This window comes from Balaenoptera borealis, assembly GCF_965194805.1.
Source record: "Balaenoptera borealis genome assembly, chromosome: 19".
NCBI lineage: Eukaryota > Metazoa > Chordata > Mammalia > Artiodactyla > Balaenopteridae > Balaenoptera > Balaenoptera borealis.
The window spans coordinates 64,418,922-64,441,618 of record NC_138878.1 but is presented as its reverse complement, the minus strand read 5'-3'; the positions used below and the strand labels follow the sequence as shown (position 1 = coordinate 64,441,618).

At 40.5% G+C, this 22,697-nt stretch overlaps 2 protein-coding genes and 2 long non-coding RNA genes across 6 annotated transcripts in view; 2 read left to right on the top strand and 2 right to left on the bottom strand.

Moving 5' to 3' along the window:
* Window positions 1-22,697, bottom strand: part of LOC309616851 (zinc finger protein 836-like) — a gene marked incomplete at its 3' end in the record, with an annotated part of 476,825 nt that overhangs the window by 298,625 nt on the left and 155,503 nt on the right. The window lies entirely within an intron of this gene.
* The window catches only part of LOC309616970, a 188,410-nt gene that overhangs the window by 26,835 nt on the left and 138,878 nt on the right, over window positions 1-22,697 (bottom strand). The window lies entirely within an intron of this gene.
* The window catches only part of LOC309616854 (uncharacterized protein), a 90,773-nt gene that overhangs the window by 13,549 nt on the left and 54,527 nt on the right, over window positions 1-22,697 (top strand). For 2 of the 3 annotated variants that reach the window (XM_082368103.1, XM_082368102.1), the window contains one exon: window positions 4,586-7,485. The exons of the other annotated variant lie outside the window; for it this stretch is intronic. In XM_082368103.1, the coding sequence (XP_082224229.1) occupies window positions 4,586-6,174 (1,589 nt within the window). In that variant the 3' untranslated portion in view covers window positions 6,175-7,485. Of the gene's footprint in view, window positions 1-4,585; window positions 7,486-22,697 lie in introns of those variants that run through there. 3 annotated transcript variants of the gene reach the window in all.
* LOC309616959 lies at window positions 7,629-21,542 on the top strand. Its single transcript, XR_014237668.1, has 4 exons — window positions 7,629-10,390; window positions 10,699-13,589; window positions 17,148-17,238; window positions 20,724-21,542. It is a non-coding gene; the product is annotated as an uncharacterized lncRNA (long non-coding RNA).

Sequence of the window (22,697 nt, the reverse complement as noted above, 5' to 3'; positions counted from 1 at the left end):
GTTGTGATTCCAGTGTTCTCGCAAGAGGGAGTGGATTTCTGCATTTTAACTGTTCCCTGTGTATGCAAAAGGAGGCAAGCAGTGGGTAAGTTTCTGAAATATTTTTCTAGATCCCTCAGTAGTGTCCTCAATCCTTAGCTGAATAACGAACCATGATTCTGGAAAAGCCACAGCAAACCATGTTTCTTTTTTCTCAGGTGTAGGAATTTCTGTTTATCATCTGAATATTTTACCCATATTGTAGCATGAGGCAGAGTGCTGGGCTGTGGAGAGTGACATGAGTGCAGCTTGGGGATGTATCAAAGTGTGAACACAGGTCAGATCTCAGAAGGGCAGAAGGGAAGCCTCATTATTAATGGTATTTGGGAATTCTGCCCTAGTCAGACAGTTATAGGGCTCTGTCCTTCAACACGTAAAATGTATTCTTTCACCCTCCAGTGGGTCTGCCGCTCAAACAGACACAGAAGCACAATTTTTATCATGATCTACGACACTCGCCATCTGGCTCCTGCGAACTTGCTGTTGCTTGTCTTTGAGGAGCATGAGGCAGGCTGTTTTATGGAGGTCCCTTACCCTCATCTCTCCTTCAGGGCATGATTCCACTGGATGCTCAGTTGTCAGTCCAGTCGCCAGTCCCTGAACATTTCCTGCTTCCGTCCCCATTTGATATTTTTAGGAAGCCTCATCAGAAGATGGGAAAACACTGGCTGCTCTTTGATTCCATCTGGCACCTCAGAACCTGCATTAATCTGTCTCAATCCCTGTCTTCTTGTTTAGATCCCTGAGCCATTTCTGTTTTTAAAAAATTTTTAAATTTGTTTTTGGCCGTGTTGGATCTTCATTGCTACGCACGGGCTTTTCTCTAGTTGCGGCAAGCAGGGGCTACTCTTTGTTGTGGCGTGCGGGCTTCTCGTTGTGGTGGCTTCTCTTGTTGCGGAGCACAGGCTCTAGGTGCGCAGGCTTCAGTAGTTGTGGTGCGCAGGCTTCAGTAGTTGTGGCATGTGGGCTCGGTAGTTGTGGCTCACGGGCTCTAGAGTGCAGCCTCAGTAGTTGTGACACACGGGCTTATTTGCTCCATGGCATGAAGAATCTTCCCAGGCCAGGGCTCGAACCCGTGTCCACTGCCTTGGCAGGCGGATTCTTAACCACTGCGCCACCAGGGAAGCCCTGTAATATTTTTCTGCTACGTACAAATCACTTCAGGCTATGTAGTGGAGTGGTCATCATGGATGTGAGAAAGTATCAACAGAGCCTGACTGATAAGTCTTTCCAGGTTTTTTTTCTGATTTTGAGGAATGCCACAAACCCATGTCTCACAGTTACTAGAATTCCATTTTATCCCCATTCTCAATAACAATTGTCACCTTTGGTCTTTTTAATGAGAGCTATTCTCACAGGCATGATGTAATATCTCATTGTGGTTTTTATTATCATTCCTCCTGAGGGCACCTCTGAAAATTGGGAGGCTTCCTCCAGTTCAATCTCAATGCAATTTAAGAAAGAACTGGGGAGTCAAAGGCCAGCAAATTGTCATGAACTTTCCTACACTTTTTGGTTTAGTGTTTTCGGGATAGGCAATTGCTTGGGTGGTATGGCTTCTTAACTCGTTTGTAGAGTTTTCCCAAAGGCTTGTATGTTTATATATTGTTTTAAACTTGGGTTCCTCATGTGTTAATGAGTGCCTTTTTTTTACTTTTCTGCTATCCTGCTGATATTACTCCTCATTGGTTTCATTTTTTTCCTTGCAAAGCTAATGTTAAGAAATATAATGATATGATTTTTAGTAATTTGAGAGGTAGGCTAATTTTAATGTTTGATCACATGCAGCGTTAGCATGAACTTTTGATATTCTAAAGCCAATACATTTCTTTGTTTAAAGTATATTTATAGTTAATATTTTAGTAGCATTCTTTTTTGTGTTCACATTCTTAACTAATGTAATCATATCCTTAAAATGCTCAGACTTTGGCTGTTAATATAACTAGAGAATATTTCATTTATTAATATTTAATTTTTATTTACAGATGATATAACATTTCAGAATATTTTCTGCTTCTTCATGGGCACATAGTTTTATAGGAGTTATTTAGAAAAATATTTTCGTTATATCATGGACATTTTATAGCAATTACTCTATTACCACGAAAATAGTGTCAGGGCTCTTTTATGTCAGGCAAATTAGATTTAAAGTTATAGATAAATTTAATATCATATTACATGCTTCATAGATAACCACCATCCACAACCACCATCAGTGAGCATTACGTTAAATTATAGTAGTAGCAGTCAGGGATTGTTGTGGTCCTCAGGAACTGTAATTTTTCTCCACAAACTCCGTTCATTTTTCAGAATTATTCTTCCTTTCTCTGTGTCTTTGCCACTGGATTAGTTTCTACCCTAGAGCATTGCATGTTTGAGATGTGAACATTTACTGCTTTTCCCCTTGCATACTCTTTTGCCTCAGCAAATTACTTTGCTGATGCCTTCCTGCTGCTAGAACTGTGGGCTTAGTGTAGTGTAAGAGTGTTGGGTGGGAGGGACACAGCCAGTCTCTAAGATGTGTTTTTTATTCTGACATACCATCTCCTAGAACCACAACATCAATTCAGCTGTGTTTCAATGACAGTGCACAGTTGGTGAGTTGAGAATGTTTCTGAAAAACTTTGTTCCCATTTACCAATTCCCACAGACAATTACAAGTTCCTAATGAACATCACTAGAGTGTAGTAGAGACTTTCCCTTTTTTATGACCCCTGAAGGCAGTTGGGGGTTCACATGGAGGAAACAGAAAACTCAAAGGTCTTACACTGGTTAGTGATGTTAAATATATTTTCTTTTTCCTACTTTTATTCTGTATATTGATTTTAGTGAAACGTCTCTTACTCTTTTTGCCCATTATCTAATCTTGCAGCCCCATTCCATCAAGGCAAGCCAAGGGTCCAGTTTTGGCAAATAAGTTGTGAGTGGAAGTAATGAATTTCTCATCTGAATCACTAAGTCCGTATTTTTAATAAGTCACAATATCACACTTAAGAATTCTGATTTTACAGATATACCCAGGGTGTACGTAAACATTTATCCACATTAACATGCTGTAAAAAATTGTCAATAGAAGCATTTTTCCTAACAGCCAGAACTTTTAACTTTGAGCTAATTTCTGTACACCTGTAGAGTTCAGATGGAGATCCTTTTCCCCCCCCAACTATAAATATTCTTTTGACTAGCACCAGTTTTTCAGTTATTCTTTCATTAAATTGTTTTGGTGCTTTAGTCTGGTGGGCTGCTTGGGTTGAGGGTCATCTTAAGAATATGTTTTCTCACACTTAAGTCCATATGCACATCCTGGTTCTCTCACTGGTTTCTTTGTCTATTGAGGTCATGTACATAATCCTCTGAGTCTACTTCCTTTCCTTGAAAAATCTTGATAATTTTCCTCAAGCCTTTTCAAAGGAATAAGTACTGTTAGATGGCTTTGAATAGTGTATTTTTTATAGTAAAAACTCAAGTTACTTTGGCTGAAAAGATATATTATTATTCTGTTATTTTTACTATACTATCTTTTTGTCTGCATTATATCTTGTATACCTTATTTTTTGCAATTTGTTCCCGACAATATTGTATCTGACTGTAATTAAATAAATTTACAAGTTGCTCATTCTTCATTACATGTATGCCAGAGCCAATGAACTGGATGTTTAAGGTCCCTGCATATGTAGGGAGTTGCTCATTTATTGGCTGCTCATATAACTGGAGAATGTTTCATTTATTGATAATTAGTTTATTTAATTTTGATTTCCAGATGGTGATCTTACAGATGTTTTATGCTTCTTCATGGGTACATAGTTTTATAGGAGGTTTTTAGAAATATTTAGTTGTTTTAAAAAAATGTTTTATTGGTAATTCTCTGGTTGTCCAGCAGTTAAGACATCTTGTTCCCAATTCGGGGGGCACTGGTTTGATCCCTGGTTGGGGAACTATGATCCCGTATGCCACATGGGCCTGGTCAAAAAAAAAATTTTTTTAATAAAATTCTTCATTTTCTCTGTGTTATATTTGTTTCCCAGTTCTAAAGTGGCAGTCATTTAGATTATTCATTAGATAAGCTAGTTTTGGTTTATTTATTGTTACAATATAGTTTTGGTTCTTTAGCATTTATTCATGTATAATAAGTATTCTGAAAAAATATATACATACACACACACACACACACACACACACACATAGCTTAATATCCTTTTCTCCTCGAGTAAAGATTACCAGTATGTTTACTGATAATTGGTATGTGCTTTGGCATCATGGGTGAAAACTACACTTTGATAGCTAACAGCAGTTTTTCCAATATGAGTATTTTTGTCATAGGTTGTTTAAAACTGTGCCATAAAATTACTGGAATTACCTCTGATGACTTTAGCTTTAGTGAAGAATCATTCCTATTGTGTTTCTACAAATTGTAATATCATGGTTGGTGAGGTTCATAACTTTGCTTGGTAGAAGTATTATTTGGTTTAGCGTGGTTTATTTAACCTGAAACATTTATTCATGAATTGTAATGAATGGGATACTTACCGTTCTTTATATCTTGTAGATATCTCTTATATGCATGTGATCAAGATATTACAACTGAAAGCAAATACTGATAGAGGAGAAGTATTCCAAACAGTGATGTCAGAAAGACATGAAAGGAATGAAATGAAACATTTTTACCTCAGCGATGTTCAAGAAAATATATATGACTTAGTGTCTCAGAAGAGAGATGAGGAAAGTAATTACAAACGAATACCTATAACACATAACGAAAATCTCACTGAGAAGGGAGATCATCATGTTAGAAGTGTTGCAGGAATCAAGCCTACTGAAAACAGGCTGGCATTAAGCTTTTGGGTTGAACTGCATATATTTAAAAGTGAAGAGAAGATTGATGAATTTATTCAAGTGGACAAGGATATCAGGAGCAGTGCCTCATTTTCACCACTTGAAGGAACTTCTTCTAGTGTGCAAAACAACATTTCTAATACATATGCGAGTGGTTTTGTGCATCCTTCAGTAGTGACACAAGAACAAGAAGCACACAGGGAAAGATCTTACAAATGTAATCTGTGTGGCAAAACCTTCCTTCAGGGATCATACCTCAAAAGACATCAGATCTTCCATACAGGAGGGAAAGTACATAAATGTGATGTATGTGAAAAAGTCTTTACTCACAATTCATACCTTGCAAGTCATCAGAGAACTCATACTGGAGAGGAACCTTACAAATGTAATGAGTGTGGGAAAATCTTTCATTACAGCTCAGAACTTGGAAGACATCAGTTTCTCCATACAGAAGAGAAATTACATAAATTTGATGTATGTGAAGATGTCTTTATTCAAAATTCATTCCTTGCAAGATATCAGAGAAATCATAATGGGGAGAAACCTTATAAATGTAATGAGTGTGGCAAATTCTTTAATCAAAAAGCATACCTTACAAAGCATCAGAGAGTTCATAATGAAGAGAAGTCTTACAAATGTAATGTGTGTAGCAGGGTCTTCAATCGAAATTCAAATCTTGAAAGTCATCAGAGAATTCATACTGGAGAGAAACCTTACAAATGTAATGACTGTGGCAGGTTCTTTTCTCAAAAGCCAAACCTTGGAAAGCATCAGAGAGTTCATACTGGAGAGAAACCTTACAAATGTAACGAGTGTGGGAAAATCTTTCATTACAACTCAAAACCTGGCAGACATCAGTTTCTCCATACAGAAGAGAAATTACATAAATGTGATGTGTGTGAAAATGTCTTTCCTCAAAATTCATTACTTGCAAGATATCAGAGAAGTCATACTGGGGAGAAACCTTATAAATGTATTGAGTGTGGTAAGTTTTTTAGTCGAAAAGCACACCTTAAAAGTCATAAGGGAACTCATACTGGAGAGAAGCCTTACAAATGTATTAAGTGTGGCAAGCTCTTTAGTCGAAAAAGTAACCTAACAAGACATCAGAGAATTCATACGGGAGAGAAACCTTACAAGTGTATTGGGTGTGGTAAGTTCTTTAGTCGAAAAGCACACCTTATAAGACACCAGACAATTCATACTGGAGAGAATCCTTACAAATGTAATCAGTGTGCCAAGGTCTTTAGTGAAAAATCACACCTTGTAAGTCATCAAAAAATTCATACCGGAGAGAACTGATACAAATGTAATGAGTTTGGCAAAACCTTTTATCACATCTCAGCCCTCACTCAACACCTGAGAATCCATACAGGACAGAAATTATATTGGGTTGCCCAGAAGGTTCAGTTTTTTCTGTAAGATGGCTCTAGGAGCACTTAGTTGTCTTTAACTTCATTCAAACAATTTTGTTAAATTTTATGTGACAGCTGCGATATCAGCGTGCATTTTAAAAAAAGACATCAAAATTGGTGAATTTTTATGTAGCCATTTTAATATTGAAGATGGAAGGAAAAAAGCAACATTTTTAGCATATTACGCTTCATTATTTCAAGAAAGGTAAAAATGCAACCGAAACGCAAAAAAAGATTTGTGCAGTGTATGGAGAAGGTGCTGTGACTGATCGAACGTGTCAAAAGTAGTTTGTGAAATTTCGTGCTGGAGATTTCTCAGTGGGTGATGCTCCACGGTCAGGTAGACCATTTGAAGTTGATAGCGATCAAATTAAGACATTAATTGAGAACAATCAACGCTATACCACGTGGGAGATAGCCGATATACTCAAAATATCCAAATCAAGCATTGAAAATCATTTGCACTAGCTTGGTTATGTGAATTGCTTTGATGCTTGGGTTCCACATAAGTTAAGCAAAAAAAAAAAACCCTTCTTGACCGTATATCTGCATGCGATTCTCTACTTAAACATAATAAAAAGTTCTGTTTTTAAAACAAATTGTGATGGGTGATGAAAAGTGGATACTGTACAATAATGTGGAATGGAAGAGATCATGTGGCAAGCAAAGTGAACCACCACCAACCACACGGAAGGCTAGTCTTCATCCAAAGGTGATGTTGTGTCTAGAGTGGGACTGGAAGTCCTCTATCATGAGCTCCTTCCAGAAAACCAAACGATTAATTCCAACAAGTACTGCTCCCAGTTATACCAACTGAAAGCAGCACTTGATGAAAAGCATCCAGAATTAGTCAACAGAAAACGCATAATCTTCCATCAGGATAACGCAAGACCACATGTTTCTTTGATGACCAGGCAAAAACTGTTACAGCTTGGCTGGGAAGTTTTAATTCATCCGCCATATTCACCAGACATTGCACCTGTGGATTTGTTTATTTCAGTCTTTACAAAATTCTCTTAATGGAAAAAATTTCAATTCCCTGGAAAACTGTAAAAGGCACCTGGCACAGTTCTTAGCTCAAAAAGATGAAAAGTTTTGGGAAGATGGAATCATGAAGTTTCCTGAAAAATGGCAGAAGGTAGTGGAACAAAAGGGTGAATATGTCGTTCAATAAAGTTCTTGGTGAAAATGAAAAAAATGTGTCTTTTATTTTTTCTTAAAAGCAGAAGGCACTTTCTGGCCAACTCAATATAAATGTGATGAATTTGACAAAGTCTATAGTTGAAATTGAGACCTTGCAATTCATCAGAGAATTCATAATGCAGAAAAATCTTTAAAAGGTAATGAGTGTTGGAAAGCCTTTCGTGAGATCTCAACCCGTACTACAAATCAGGTAATAAATACAGAGGGGAAATCATATTAATGTGATATATGTGGAAAGGTCTTCTTTCAAAATTGACACTTTAGGGACATCCCTGGCGATCCAGTAGTTAAGACCCAAATGTAATGTGTGTGGCAAGGCTTTTACCCAAAGATCACAAGGTGGGACATACTGGAGTGATACCTTATAAATGAAATGAGTGTGACAAAACCTTTTCTTGACTTCAAGTATTAGTTAACAGCAGACAGTCCATTGAAAAGAAACCCTTCAAATGTATGAGCAGAGGCTTTATCCAGGCCTCACAATGCACTAGATTTCTCAATATATATCTTTGAGAGAAACCACACAAAGCAGTATGTGTGCTAAGGCTTGTACCTGAAGATCAATGCTCTGAAACATAGAGAATGTATTTTGAAGAGCAACATTTCAAATGTCATGAATGTTGTAAAAATTTTCATCAGCTATCCACACCTTTGTTGTAATGAGAGCATTCATACAGGTCAGAAACTATAGATATTTGCTGAACATGGAAAGAAATTGACACAACAGTGCATCCTCAGGGTTCACCAAATAACTCATATTGGGAGGGAATCCTTACAAATGTAAGGATTCCCTTACGTTAGGTAAATTTTTGGAATTAGGTAAAGTTTTTGGCCAATTCTTAAAACAGATGACATATCAGAGAATCCATACTAGGAGTAAATGTCTTATCTGTCCAAGGTTAATGTGAGATACTATATGCTGCAGAATCATTGCAAGTGACAATACGTTAAAACGTTTGACATGATGTTTATAGTACCAGAAGAAGGACATATGTAGAAGTATGCCAGTATCTTCTCTGTATAAATACGTAATTATTGGAGTTCTTTTGAAAAGGCTACATTATATTTATACCTTTCAACCTGAAGTTTGAAGTCTTTTTTTTTTTAAATAAATTTATTTATTTATTTATTTATTTTTGGCTGTGTTGGGTCTTCGCTTCTGTGCGAGGGTTTTCTCTAGTGGCAAGCGCGGGCCACTCTTCATCACGGTGCACAGGCCTCTCACTATTGCGGCTTCTCTTGTTGCGGAGCACAGGCTCCAGACGTGCAGGCTCAGTAGTTGTGGCTCACGGGCACAGTTGCTCCGCGGCATGTGGGATCCTCCCAGACCAGGGCTGTAACCCGTGTCCCCTGCATTGGCAGGCAGATTCTCAACCACTGCACCACCAGGGAAGCCCCTGAAGTCTTGATCTTATGCCTGCATTACAGGTCTTCCTTGATAGTCTCTGGGAAGGAATCTATAAAATGAGGGGTCCAATTTGATTAGGTGTGGGTCAGTCACATCCATGTTTCCTGAGAAAACAAGGACCTTGAATTATCAATTTCAATATTGTTTGAATTATCAACAAGGGGGGACAAAAAATAAAACTGTGACATGATTTATCATGTTAATTCATGTGTCCTTTTGTAGATAGGTCATAGTGGGTTATAGGACAGAATGCTTTACTAACTGACCATGAATAGGTCAGGCAGGACATTAAGGGACTGGGCTTTTCATGGGAGGAGAGTGACAGGTTAACAGGGACTGATTATGTGGTAGGCAGAATACATGGGAAAATTTGGTCACTTCCTCCGTTGCATGGGAATAGCTGTTGTATAGATCTATGATTAATGAGAAACTAGTCTTATTCTTCGAAACTAAAGGGAGAGCAGTTATCACAAGAGGAAAATTTAATCAAAAGTCCCAGAATTCTAGGGCTTCCCTGGTGGCACAGTGGTTAAGAATCTGCCTGCCAATGCAGGGGACACGGGTTCGAGCCCTGGTCTGGGAAGATCCCACATGCCGCGGAGCACCTGCAGCCCATGCACCACAACTGCTGAGCCTGCGCTCTAGAGCCCGGGAGCCACAACTACTGAGGCCACGTGCCACAACTACTGAAGCCCGCATGCCTAGAGCCCGTGCTCTGCAACAAGAGAAGCCACCGCAATGAGAAGCCTGTGCACCGCAACAAGGAGTGGCCCCCGCTCACTGCAACTAGAGAAAGCCCGCGTGCAGCAATGAAGACCCGACACAGCCAAAGATAAATAAATAAATAAATGTATAAAAAAAATAAAGCCCCAGAATTCAATGTGTATATGTATGTTTGACATTTAACTGCCGTCGTTGCCTTTTGCTACTGTTTTATTCAGAATGTATCATAGGTCTCTTGTTTTAATTAATAAAATTTAATTATTTTTCATCATCCTAATGAATCATGTTCCTTTCACCACCACAGTTTTCTTCCACCTAGGTACTTTATACCAGAAGGTAACAGTGCACCCGTAGGTTCTCAGGCTTTAAAGAATCTTAACAATTTCTTTCCATGATGGGTTCAGAAAACTTACAAGTAGATTATTTATCCTTGTGTTGTTGTCTCCAAACTTTTCTCCAGAATATTTTTGTAGCTATAATGAAATGCAGTTCTATGATACAGTTTCTGATTGTCATGTCATTCTGATGAATTTCTGTCTTTATGATTATAAAATAGATTTCCTTATTCTTGACACATTACTTACTCTTTAATTTACTTTGTATTATGTTAGCCACTCTATTTTGAATGGTGTTGAAATGGTGTATTTTTTCATGCTTTCTTACTTTGTGTATTTTAATTTTTGGAGTGCATTTCTTGTGGGAGACATATTGTTGTCTGTGTTCAAAAGAGTCCAGCTGAAAATATTTGCTTTTCATTTGGAGTCTTTAGGTCACTTTGTTTTTTTTAAATATTTTATTTATTTATTTATTTTTGGCTGTGTTGGGTCTTCGTTTCTGTGCGAGGGCTTTCTCGAGTTGCGGCAAGCGGGGGCCACTCTTCATCGCGGTGCACGGGCCTCTCACTATCGCGGCCTCTCTTGTTGCAGAGCACAGGCTCCAGACGCGCAGGCTCAGTAGTTGCGGCTCACGGGCCCAGCTGCTCCGCGGCATGTGGGATCCTCCCAGACCAGGGCTCGAACCCGTGTCCCCTGCATTGGCAGGCGGACTCCCAACCACTGCGCCACCAGGGAAGCCCAGGTCACTTTGTTTTAAAGAGGTTATTGTTTAGGTATTTTAAATTCTTATCTTGCTTTTGGTTTTATATTGTCTCCTTTGTTTTTTCTACTGTTTTCCTATTTTTCCCCTGTTCTTTAGAATAATTATTTATGATTTTTTTTATAGTGAAAACTTTTATATGTGTAACTGTCCAGCTGGACTCAGTTTAGATGATCCCAGTTTTGTTGGCAACATCCAAAGCATCATAGTCAGGAGGCAGTCAAACATAGGCCTTCTTCTCTCCATCAGGCCTGATCACAGTGTTTACCTTAGACACGTCAGTGTCATAGAGCTTCTTCACAGCCTGTTTAATCTGGTGCTTGGTGGTGATATCCACAATGAACACCGGTGTGTTTTTGTCTTCTGCTTTTTTCATGGCTGACTTGGTGGTGAGGGGGATCTTGATGATGGCATAGTGTTCAAGTTGTTTCTCCCAGGGCGCTCTTCTGAGGATATTTGAGCTGTCTCCTGAGCTGCAGTGTTTCAGGCAGTTGGAAGGTGGGTGACATCTGGATCTTCTACTTTTTTTTTTTTGGTGGCTCTGGACACCTTTCAACATTGCTTTCTTGACCTTCAGGTTGTGAGTGCTGTCTTTCCACTACTTCATTATCCCACCTCACCTTCACGTCCCCTTGGTAGTAGTGAGGATGCCATGACGAAACACGTCTGTGCATTCTCCAAACAGGTCTTCATGGTTTGGAATCTTATTACTTATACTGTAAGGCCTCTAGGTAAACTATTGTTTTTAAAAAGAAGAATCAACATGCAAAAGATACACAGATCCTTTAAGTTTGCATTTTAAATCCTCAACAACAAAAAATTCTAATTAATAGTTCACAATTCTAATTGTCTCCAATAGAAATTTAATATCACACTTCACCAAGCCACACACCAGTTGTGGCTAGTCCTTAATCTTGTAAATATGTTCCAATTTTGGAAATTTTCTCCTCCTACTTTTTTCCACCAAATTGCCCTTCCCGGTTTGTATTTTCATGACAAACTCTTTCAATTAATTAATGATATTATGCAAATATCCCTTATATGGGCATTTCCTGAACACACTGTTTAAATTAGAACGACCTGTTACTCTATCATTGTACGTATGAAAGTTCACTGTACTTAACACCATCATAATCTTATTTAATTTTTACTGACTTTCCCTTTTAGAATATAAGCTACTTGAAGGCAGGATATTGATTTCGTTTCCTGCTAGCTATTCAGTGATTGGAATCATTTCCGAATGATAGATGTGTGAATGCACTTTATCAGTGCGAAGGAGGTTGCTGTAATGCATGATTTAATGGATCAGTAGGTCAAATTTTCAAGTAAACGTGTAATTATATTTGTGGCCCCAATTTCCTTGTTACCATACTTTACAGCCTAATGTTCTGAATATTTGTTATAAATTCTCACAGTATAATTTGTTCACACACTGAATTTTCGACAACATATGCTGAACAGATCTAACTCATCCGTGAAGGGATGTCTTTGTGACTTTTTTTCAAGCCACAACATTTAAAATTCAAGATTCGATCGGAAATACTCCATTCTACACTCATGAAAGATAATAATCCTATTTCTCGGGTAGGACAGTTTTTATTTCTGAGTGATAGGCTGCCTGGAAAACACTGACTGAGGAAAGTAGAAGGTTTATCATTCTCACCTAACATGAAGTCCGGAAGGTGCAGTGGTGGGTGTGATGGATCCGCTGCCCCTTCTTCCCCCTTGACCACTTAACCTTCAGTGTCCTCAAAGCACCTCTCGTGTTGTGCATTTTTTTTCAGTCAATACTCTCATAAAAAGAAAAAAAATTTTTGACTTCTCTTTTTATGGTATCTATATGAGATGATGGATCCTTACTAAATTTATTGCACTATTTCAATATATAAGTCAGAACGTTATGCTGTACACCTTAAGCTCATAACGTGATGTATGTCGAGTACATCTCAATAAAACTGAGGGGGAAAAGGCAAAACAGGCAAAATGAAAGAATGAACAATGCAGTTTATAGGAATTAAAAACAATGTATTGCTCTTTATAAAGCAATGGTGAGGGAAATTATCAAACGGCTTAGCCCTTCAGCCTCAAACCGCAGGTTTTGTCCCCAAGTCTCTGGAACTGACAGCGTGTTGAGCTGGCCTGGCTGAATGAGAAACAGAAAGGAAAACTCTTTTGTAGGGTGTCAGGGTGAAATGGGCCAGCCTGCGTGGGGAGAGTTTTGTATTTCTTATTCTAGTTTGTAATACAGTGGCAAGTCCAGGTCTTGTTTGCTTAAACCTCTTAAATTAATTCTAATTGCAAAAATGTTCCCGGATCCAACTAGCGCCCCACAGCTACCACTTGGAGACCCAAGTTCCCAACCACTGACTTGGCTTGAGCTGCCGGAGCGGGACATGCGAGAAACCAGCTGGCAAATATAAGCTTTTTATTGAAACCGTTTTCAACTTGTTAGGAGGAAACATCTTACTTTCAGACAGAAGTAGTCCACACAATTGCAAGCGTTTACCTTAAACTGTTTCAGACAGGAACTTAAAATGAGAAAAATTCATGGTACTGTAAAGCACCAACCTAAGCCCCGCCTGCCGGCGTTCCAGGCGAAAATCTGGGCTCTCCTCGCCCCGCCCCTCGCCAGTAGCGCTCCGCCCAGGCCCCGCCCCATAAACTCCGCCTCTAAACTGCGCTTGCGCATTTTTTTATGGAAACGGAAGCGTGGAGCTCGGAGCCCATGTCCCTTGAAAGCGTTAAATTTCTCCTTTCTAAGTTAGTGCTGCGCGGTCCACCTTTCTCCACCTTCCGGTGTGGGCGTCACTACGAACCTTAAATCCCAGCAGCCGGCCCTCCGCCCCGCGTAAATCCAGACGTCGCCGTTACAGGTAGGTATGGTTTCCTTTGGGTTTGAAATCGCTGAGGCCGGTCCCGGTGCCCTTGGCTTTTCTACCTTCGGTCCAGGTAGACACCTCCATTCGCGACATTTTTCTGCTTAAAACCCTTTACTACCTACGCCTTCCCATTTAAAATCCTCTTCCCCGAGATGTATTCGCGCCCCGCAGCCTCGCCCCCTCGGCCCCTGGAGGGCAGCGCCGGCCGCCCCGCTCCCGGAGAGGCCGCGTCCTCTCTCCGGTCCTGGGATTCTGCAGAGCCCGCCCCTCTCCTGAGACCCCCCTCCCTCCCTCCCAGCCCCTCTGTCCTCGCCTCCTCCTCAGGCCGGTCCTTTTGCTCCCCTGGCCTCCCCTTCCTGGTCAGCCCTTCCCCTCACCCCGCGTTGGGGGAGGTGACCTGGGCCAGCCTTGTGGCACCCAGTGGTCTTCGGTATCAAATTCACCTCCATTGGAAAGTTGGCGGGCATCTTATTCGGTCGCCATCTTTCTGAATATGTGCGGGAAGGGGAATCAGGGGAAGCTGAGACAGAGCGACTGCGAGAAAGAGAGGAAAGGATGTGTGCGAACCGATGGGAACGTAGAGGATGGCTGAGGGAGTTGTAAAGAGAGAGTAAAATGAAAGCGATTATGCCTCGAAAGGAGCTGGTGCACAAAATAGAGAAGTAATTAAAAAGGCCGGATCTCCAGGGATTGGAGAGCAACATAGAGAGAGAGGGGCTCTAGATCAGCGGTAGGGGGCGGGTAACAGCGGTGAGGGCCTTCACACGGAGAGTCCGGGATAGGATGAAAGGTGAACAATGGCCTTCAGAGCATCGTGGTGCTGGGAGAGAAACGGAGGACAAACGGTGACAAGACGAGTAGAGGAAGCAAAAAGAGAAGGCTTTCTGCTTTTTCCCCATTGTCTCATGTTCGCATGGAGGAGAGAGAGCGAAATGGGGAAATTGGAGGGGAGCCTGTAGGGGTCTGCAGCAGGGACATGGCAGCCAGTGTGGGCTTCAAGATGAGCCCCATGAATGGTGTGCGCACCTGTCTCTTGTGGGCTCAAGCGGTGTGAGGAACTGCTGCAGGTTATGTCTCAGTTCTGGCTGGAGCACCTGGAATTGGTAGTTGTGGGGTGCATTATGGTTTGAGGTGCCAGGGTGTCTTAGCTCAGGTTCCCTGGGACCTAGCTGCTGAGACTGAGGTTTCCATGTATTGGTTTAATTGGGTATTTCTTGATTATATGTGAGGAGGAATGAAGGCAGTGGATTTAGGCAGAGAAAAGCATTTTCCTCCAATGTGAGAAGTGTTGGGTTAACTAAGCCCACAGTGGTCTTTGGGTGCAGTAGGATGGGTGACTGGTCCTCAGAGGACGGAGCTACAGGGTGCCCCACGGCATCTGCTCCACAAGTGACTTGCGTTGGTCTTTTGGAAGGTCAGGAGTCATTGTGCAGATTTTAGAGTAATACAGGGAAAATTTCAGAGATCATTTTGTGGGCTACCTTTGGTATTTTTTTTTTTAGCATTTTGGCTTGCAAATGGAGAAAGTTTTAGATGTACTATGATAGTTAAAAAAGAGAATTTGGTGTTTCCTTGGGAGATGTTGGGGTCCCCCTGGGGCATGTTCATCATTGGAAACATCTTTTATACGTAGTTTTCGGAGATGACAGTGTTTGGTCTGTGTTCACCATGGTGAATGAAAGTATGGCATTTTGCTTCTAGTGGTCCCTTGGGTGTCTTCGTATGTAGTTGTCCCTCAGGCATGATTTATTTGGGTTGGAATGTTTTCTGATATTTTATAGCAGCATTAGTGGATCATTATGGATTTTTTTCGAGACTGTATTGGACCCTATGAGAGTTTTCAGAAGGGAGATTATGAGTACTAAGCTTCAAATGGCAGATGATTTTTATGAGGGAGATTCTGCTAGGTGTGTTTCTATGAACAGAACTTGAGAGGGGCCACTAAGTTCTTTGATGTAGGGAAAGATTGTTCCACGAATCAGAGGCCCAGCAGCACCACAGTGATCTGCAGTCCAGACGCTCATTCATCCTTGGCAAGCTGTAGCTGCCACTTGCTTGCTGCCAGGCCAGTTCGTTCTGCTACTGTCCTCTCCCTACCTGTCTCAAACACACAGATACACACACACACGCACAATACAGAGAACACAGAACTCTTGTGCTTTGTTGGTGGGATTTAAAATAATGTAGCTCTCATTGAAGATAATGTGGAGGTTCCTCAATAAATTAAACATAGGACAGGCGCACAATCTGTGAAACCCACCTCTGGCTAGATATGCAAAGGAAATGAAATCATTATACCGAGGGAAGTATACGCCCTCCAGTGAGCATTAGTGCATTATTCACAGCAGCCAAGATGTAGACAGAACCAAAATGTTTGTTGACAAGTGAATGGATGTAGAAAATTCACGTCAGCCATAAATGATGACATTATTATGATGGAAAAAGACAGACATTTTATATGGAAAGTAAAAATGTCAAACTCATAGAACCATAGAGTATAGAGGTTGCTAGGAAAGGTTGGGTGGTGGGGTAAATGGGGAGGTGTTGGTCAAAGGTTACGAATGTTCAGTTGTAAAATGAATAAGTACAACACGTACGCCTAATGTCTGTTGTGCTGACTATCGTTAATTATAGTGTGTTTCTATACTTGGAATGTGCTGAGAGAGCATCCCTTAAGTGTTCTTTTATTTATGCATTTATTTATTCATTTATTTTGGCTGTGTGTGGGATCTTAGTTCCCCAACCAGGGATCGAACCCAGGCCCACAGCAGTGAAAGCGCTGAGTCTTAACTGCTGGAACGCCAGGGAGTTCCCTCACTTAAGTGTTCTAAACACACAGAAATAAAATGGTAACTGTGAGTTGATAGACATGTAAATTCCTTTATTTTGATAATGATTACACATCCGTCAAATAATCGCATTGTATGCCTCATATGTTCACCATTGTTATTCATCAGTTAGAGCTCTGTAAAGCTGGCAGAGAAGAAGAAAGTGGGTGTGCGGAGCTTCCCACCTCTGAGTGGTGCTCAACCCAGGCTTCACATTAGATCAGTGAGGCATTCTGCATATACGTGTTTTGTACCCTCTGACCACAGATTCCTTTTCATAATGTCAGTGTGGAATCCAGCCTCAATAGTATTTTAACATGCCCCAGGTGATTCCAATCTGGATCCATCACTGAGCATCAGGACTCTGGGTGCCCCCGTTCCTGAGGGCGGAGATCTGGGCTGAGGCTGAGGGGCTCTGCTCTGCGTGGGGATGGACCAGGGCTGGTCTGTGACCTGAAGGGGGTCGTCGGGTCCAGCTGAGGTGCCCGCTGCAGCTGTGTATGTGAGGGCCTCACCAGGAGGGGAGCCTGATCTGAAGGAAAGTGTGGGAAAATGCACGTGTTGGTCTCTGTGTGGGAGTTTACTGGCCTGAGCCCCTCCTGGGACAGTGGGCAGCAGGGGACTGTCTGTTCCACATGCTGAGGTCTTCCCTGTGTGTGTGGTGGTGACTCAGGAAGGGGGTGTGTTGATTCTAAGCATTAAACAGCATCTTTCCAACTTTCAGGATAGACCTCTAAAGACTCATGTTGTCTGAGGAAGAAGCCTGGAAGAGGAGGAAGAGGAAAGAACTGGAGTCTGCAATGGCTCTTTCTCAGGTAAAGTCATATTCTCAGTTGATTTCTCTGTCTCTCCTTCCTATAATGCCCTTCTTTGGACTCCCTAATCTTCTCTGACTCTGCAGTATCCTGCTTGACAGGTATTAATGAAAGTCAAGTATTAATATGCACAATACCTGAGTAAAATCTGGAAGTCAGGGCAATTTGTTCTGACCTTTTTTTTTTTTTGGCCACACTGCATGGCTTCTGGGACCTTAGTCTCCAACCAGGGATGGAACCCGTGCCCCCTGCAGTGGAAGCGCAGAGTCTTAACCACTGGACTGCCAGGGAAGTCCCAAGGGTGTTTTATTCAGTCATCAAATTTAAAGTTTGAAGTCAACCTAAATCTCTGGCAGTTGGAAATTCTTTAAATCACTTTCATCACCTCCATTCCTCAGAGGCTGTCTTTTCATTTTGTTGGTTTTATCCTTTGACACACAGAGGTTTTTACCTTTGATGCACGAAAGGTTCCAGCTTCATTCCTTTGCTAGTAAGGTATCTAGTTTCTCAGCAACATTTGTTATTGAGACTATCCTTTCCTCTTTGTATAGTTTTGGCAACCCTTATCATTACGTTTTCCATATATTCCAAGGATTATTTGGAATCTGATTTCTAATCTGATCTATTGGCTTATGTATGTGTGTTTATGCCAGTACCACATCATCTTGATTACTTTGTGATACATTTTGAAATCTAAAAATGTCAGCCTCCAATTCCTGTTTGAAGACTATTTTGGCTATTTGGGGTCCCTTGAGATTCTATAGAAATTTTCACAAGATTTTTTTCTATTACTGCAAAAATTGCCACTGAAATTTTAATAGGGATTCCATTGCATCTATAGAACATATTCGGTAATATGGTCATTTTAAGAATCCTAAGTCTTTCAATCCATGAGTACAGGGTGTCTTTTAATTTATTTGTGTCTGCATGGACTTCTTCTAGCAACGTTTAGTAGTGTTCAGAGTACAAGTCTTTCACCTTCTTCACTAGTATTTCCTAAATAGCCTATCCCTTTTGATGGTATAGTAAATAGTATTGTTCTCTAATTTTCTGTTGACGTTGTTCATTGTGTATAGAAATGCAACCGATTTTTGCGTGCTGATTTTTTTCTGCTACAACTTTTCTAAAGTTGTTTTTTGAAGTAGTAGTTTACTTGTGGAATTGTTTTGCTTTGTACATATAGAAAACCTTGTCACCTACAAAAAAGATAATTTTATTTTATTTTTTGATTTGGAGAACTTTTTTTTTTCCTGTCTAATGCCTCTTCTGCTTTTTATTTCTACTTTCATTTCATTGTGGTTAGACAAGACACTTTTCATGATCTTAATCTTAAATTGTTAAGATTTGTTTTGTGGGGCTTCCCTGATGGCACAGTGGTTGAGAATCTGCCTGCCAATGCAGGGGACATGGGTTCAAGCCCTGGTCTGGGAAGATCCCACATGCTGCGGAGCAACTAAGCCCGTGCGCCACAACTACTGAGCTTGCGCTCTAGAGCCTGCAAGCTAGAACTACTGAGCCCGCATGCTGCAACTACTGAAGCCCATGCGCCTAGAACCCGTGTTCCGCAACAAGAGAAGGCACCACAATGAGAAGCCTGCACACCACAATGAAGAGTAGCCCCCGCTCACCGCAACTAGAGAAAGCCCGCGCATAGCAACGAAGACCCAATGCAGCCAAAAATAAATAAATTAATTTTAAAAAAAAAGATTTGTTTTGTGGCCTAAGATGTGGTCTGTCATAGAGAATGTTTCACATGTGCTTGAGAAGGAATTGTTTTCTGTTATTGTTGGGTTGAGTGTTCTGCACATGTCTATTAGGTACAATTGTTATACAGTGTTGTTCAAGTCCTCTGTTTCCTTATTCATCTTTTTGTTTGCATGCTAGGGTAAACCTAGGGTACTGAAGTCTCATACTAGTATTGTGATGTTATTTATTTCTGTATTTCTGGTATGATTTGCCTCATTTTGGGGGGAGTTCAGATGTTAGAAGTACACGTTTTTTAATTGTTATATTTTCTTGGCAATTTACCCTTTTATCATTACATAATGTTTTTGTTTTTGGTTTATTTTGTCTGATGTAATGTAGCCTCCCTTGCTCTCTTTAAGATGGAATATCTTTTCCATACTTTGACTTGTCTCCTTTCCGTGTCCTTAGATTTGCGAACATTAGAAGTTCCGATTCTCTGACATGCTCTTTCTTTGTCTCCTGCTGTTGCCCTCTCTTTTTCCTCTGTTACTTTCTCTACTGCTCCCCGCTAAGGCACACTGTGCAGTGCTACAAGGCAGGAGCCCTGGGCAGCTCTCTTTACTCCACTGTTGTAATTTCAGGGGAATGCATTGAGTGTTTCCTTCTGATCATGATGTTTGGTGAAATGTTCTTCCTTAATTACCATATATTTTTTTCCATATTGTGTTTTCTCACGATTTTTAATTCTATAAGAAGTTTTAAATTTTATTAGTGTGATAATTCTTTTCTTAATAAATGAAAATAATGTATAATACTAATACCTTTTGTTATTTTGAATCAATATTTCATTAGTGGGAAAAACAAAGAAACTATGGCTTTTGTTACTGCATATCTGTGTACACTGAAATCTATTAAATTGTATTTATATTTTTGAATACAGTTATTAAGATTGGAGTAAAAGTATTTTTATCATGTCAGTACCATTTAGTACTGTTGATACTTTTTAATTGTCCACAGAATGCTTATTTACATGAATAAAAATGAAAAAAATCATGTAAAAACATTTCTTGAGACAATTCCTGTATTTCAGTAAATTGTGTGTTTACATGTGTGTTGTAGAGTTCATAGATGTTCAAGTCTGTGGCTTTGATAACAGACATCACAATTTCATAACTATGTTTTATATCTTTTTGCAGTTGAAAGTATATCATAAATATATGGCCTGGCCTTGAGTTTTCTCTACAGTATTCTTTTAATGGTTTAAATAGTAGTAAGATTCCTAACATTTTATGTGCATGTGTTTGTGTGCCCACATGTATAATGACCGTTTATGTTCTTCCATCTTATTCACCTTGAACTTCATTCAAGTTTTCTCAGGGAACCCTCTGTCAGTGTACCTTCAATGGTCTGTTACTTAACTTTCTGCTTTTTTAGCTTTCACTCCACAGCTCAGACACGTTAGTTCAAGTGCTTTGCTGTGTCGCTTCTTAGCTTCTTGACCTAAGTTGAGTTTCTCAGAGTGTCTCTGACAGTGTTCTCCTCTGAAAGATGGGAACAGATCTTTCTAATGAGCTATGATGTTTACAAAAAGTTGTTACCAATGAAGCATTTAGAGTAATGCTTACTATATAGGAAATATTCCCATACCTTAAGTCATTGCTATTCTTATTCATTGTCATTTAATATTTTCATTTTTTAAAAAATCCACTGTGGACTTTGTCATCTCTCTCCTCTTCTCATTTTTTTGTGAAAATAAAACTCTCCTCATGGCCCCTTTGTGAAATGTGTTTTCCTTTCAGGAACAGTTGATGTTCAAGGATGTGGCCATAGAATTCTCTCAGGAGAAGTGGGAATGCCTGGACCCTGCTCAGTGGGCCTTGTACAGTGACGTGATGTTGGAGACCTACAGGAACCTGGTCTCCCTGGGTGAGGATAACTTCCCTCTAGAAGCTGGGATCTGCTCTTGGATATCTTTGCATTTTTTCTGTGTGCCTCTTGGGAGCCCCTGTTTTGCTTGACTGATCTGAAATCCCTGTTGACTTGGACATGAAAAGCTCCAGCTTGTGGCATCAGAGGTTTAAAATTACCTTTTCCTTTGATGATCTGCCCACTTTGTGATCCATGAAGGGTTGTTCCAGAACTTAATGTATTTATAATTCCCAATGGCAAACTCTTAATGTACTCAGTTTCCTGTTTTCTACCCATGCGCTTCCGATTTAGGAGTTCTAGGTAGTGAGCTTCATTTGTGCATATTATACTGTTCCTGTGTATTCAGAAGGAGGCAAGCAGTGGGTGAATTTTGGAATTATTTTTCTAGACCCATCAGTAATGTCCTCAATCCTTAGCTTAACAAAGAACTAGGCTTCTAGAAAAGTCACAGCAAATTATGTTTCCTTCCTATATGGAGGAATTTCTAGTTCTCATCTGAATGTTTTACCCATTTTGTAGCAAGAGAAAGAGTGCTGTGTTGTGGAGAGTGATGTGAATGTGCTTGGGGATGTATCAAAATGTGAACACAAGTCATAGCTAAGAAGCGCAGAGGGGAAGCCTGGGTAGTTATAGTGTTTGTGAAACTCGCCTCATTGGATTGATCTATGGAGATACAGAAATTTACTTACTGTTGTGACTGCTGAGTGTAAATTTTTCTTCTTTGTAATTTATCACTCTGTCCTTCAACATGTAAAATGTATTCTTTCATCCTCCATTGGTAGTGCACCTCCTACAGAGAGAAAGGCAAAGTCTTAATCATGGTCTGTAACACTGCCCTCCGGCTCCTGTGAACTCCTTGGTGCCTGACTTTGAGGAGCATGAGGTGGGCTATTTTATCAGGGTCTCTTTCCCCTTCATCTGTCCTTCAGGGCATGATTCCATCGGGTGCTCTGTTTTCCGTCCATATAGAGAAGAGCTGATGCCTCAAGACTCTAATCCCTGGACCTTTCCCATTTCTATCCCCATTTGATACTCTTAGAAAACCCAAAGAGAAGATGGGAAAACACTAGCTGCTCTTTGATTCCATCTGGCACCTCCGAACCTGCATGGAGCTGTTTCAAGCCCTCTCTGGTTATGTAGATCCCTCAGACATTTCTTCTGTTCTGCTTTTGTCACGTACTTCAGTGCTACGTCAGCCTGATTGGATCTTCTGTGATTGTATTTTTTAAATTAATTAATTAATTAATTATTTTGCTGAGTTGGGTCTTTGTTGCTGCATGCGGGCTTTCTCTAGTTGCAGTGAGCGGGGACTACTCTTTGTTGCGGTGCACGGGCTTCCCATTGCAGTGGCTTCTCTTGTTGCGGAGCACGGGCTCTAGGCACGCGGGCTTCGGTAGTTGTGGCATCCGGGCTTCAGTAGTTGTGGCTCGTGGGCTCTAGAGCGCAGGCTCAATAGTTGTGGCACATGAGCTTAGTTGCTCTGCGGCATGTGGGATCTTCCTGGACCAGGGCTCGAACCCGTGTGCCCTGCATTGGCAGGCAGATTCTTAACCACTGTGCCACCAGGGAAGTCCCAAACTGCATATTTTTAAAGTGAAGAGAAAATTGATGAATTTAATCAAGCTGACAAGAATATTAACTGTAGTTCCTCATTTTCACCACTTCAAGGAGTTTCTTCTAGTGTCCAAACCAGCATTTCTAATATATATCGGAGTGATTTTAAGCACGCTTCAATAATGACACAAGGCCAGAAAGCACACAGGGAAAGACCTTTCAAATGTAATAAGTGCGGGAAAACCTTTCTTCAGATATCATACCTAAATAGACATCAGACCATCCATACA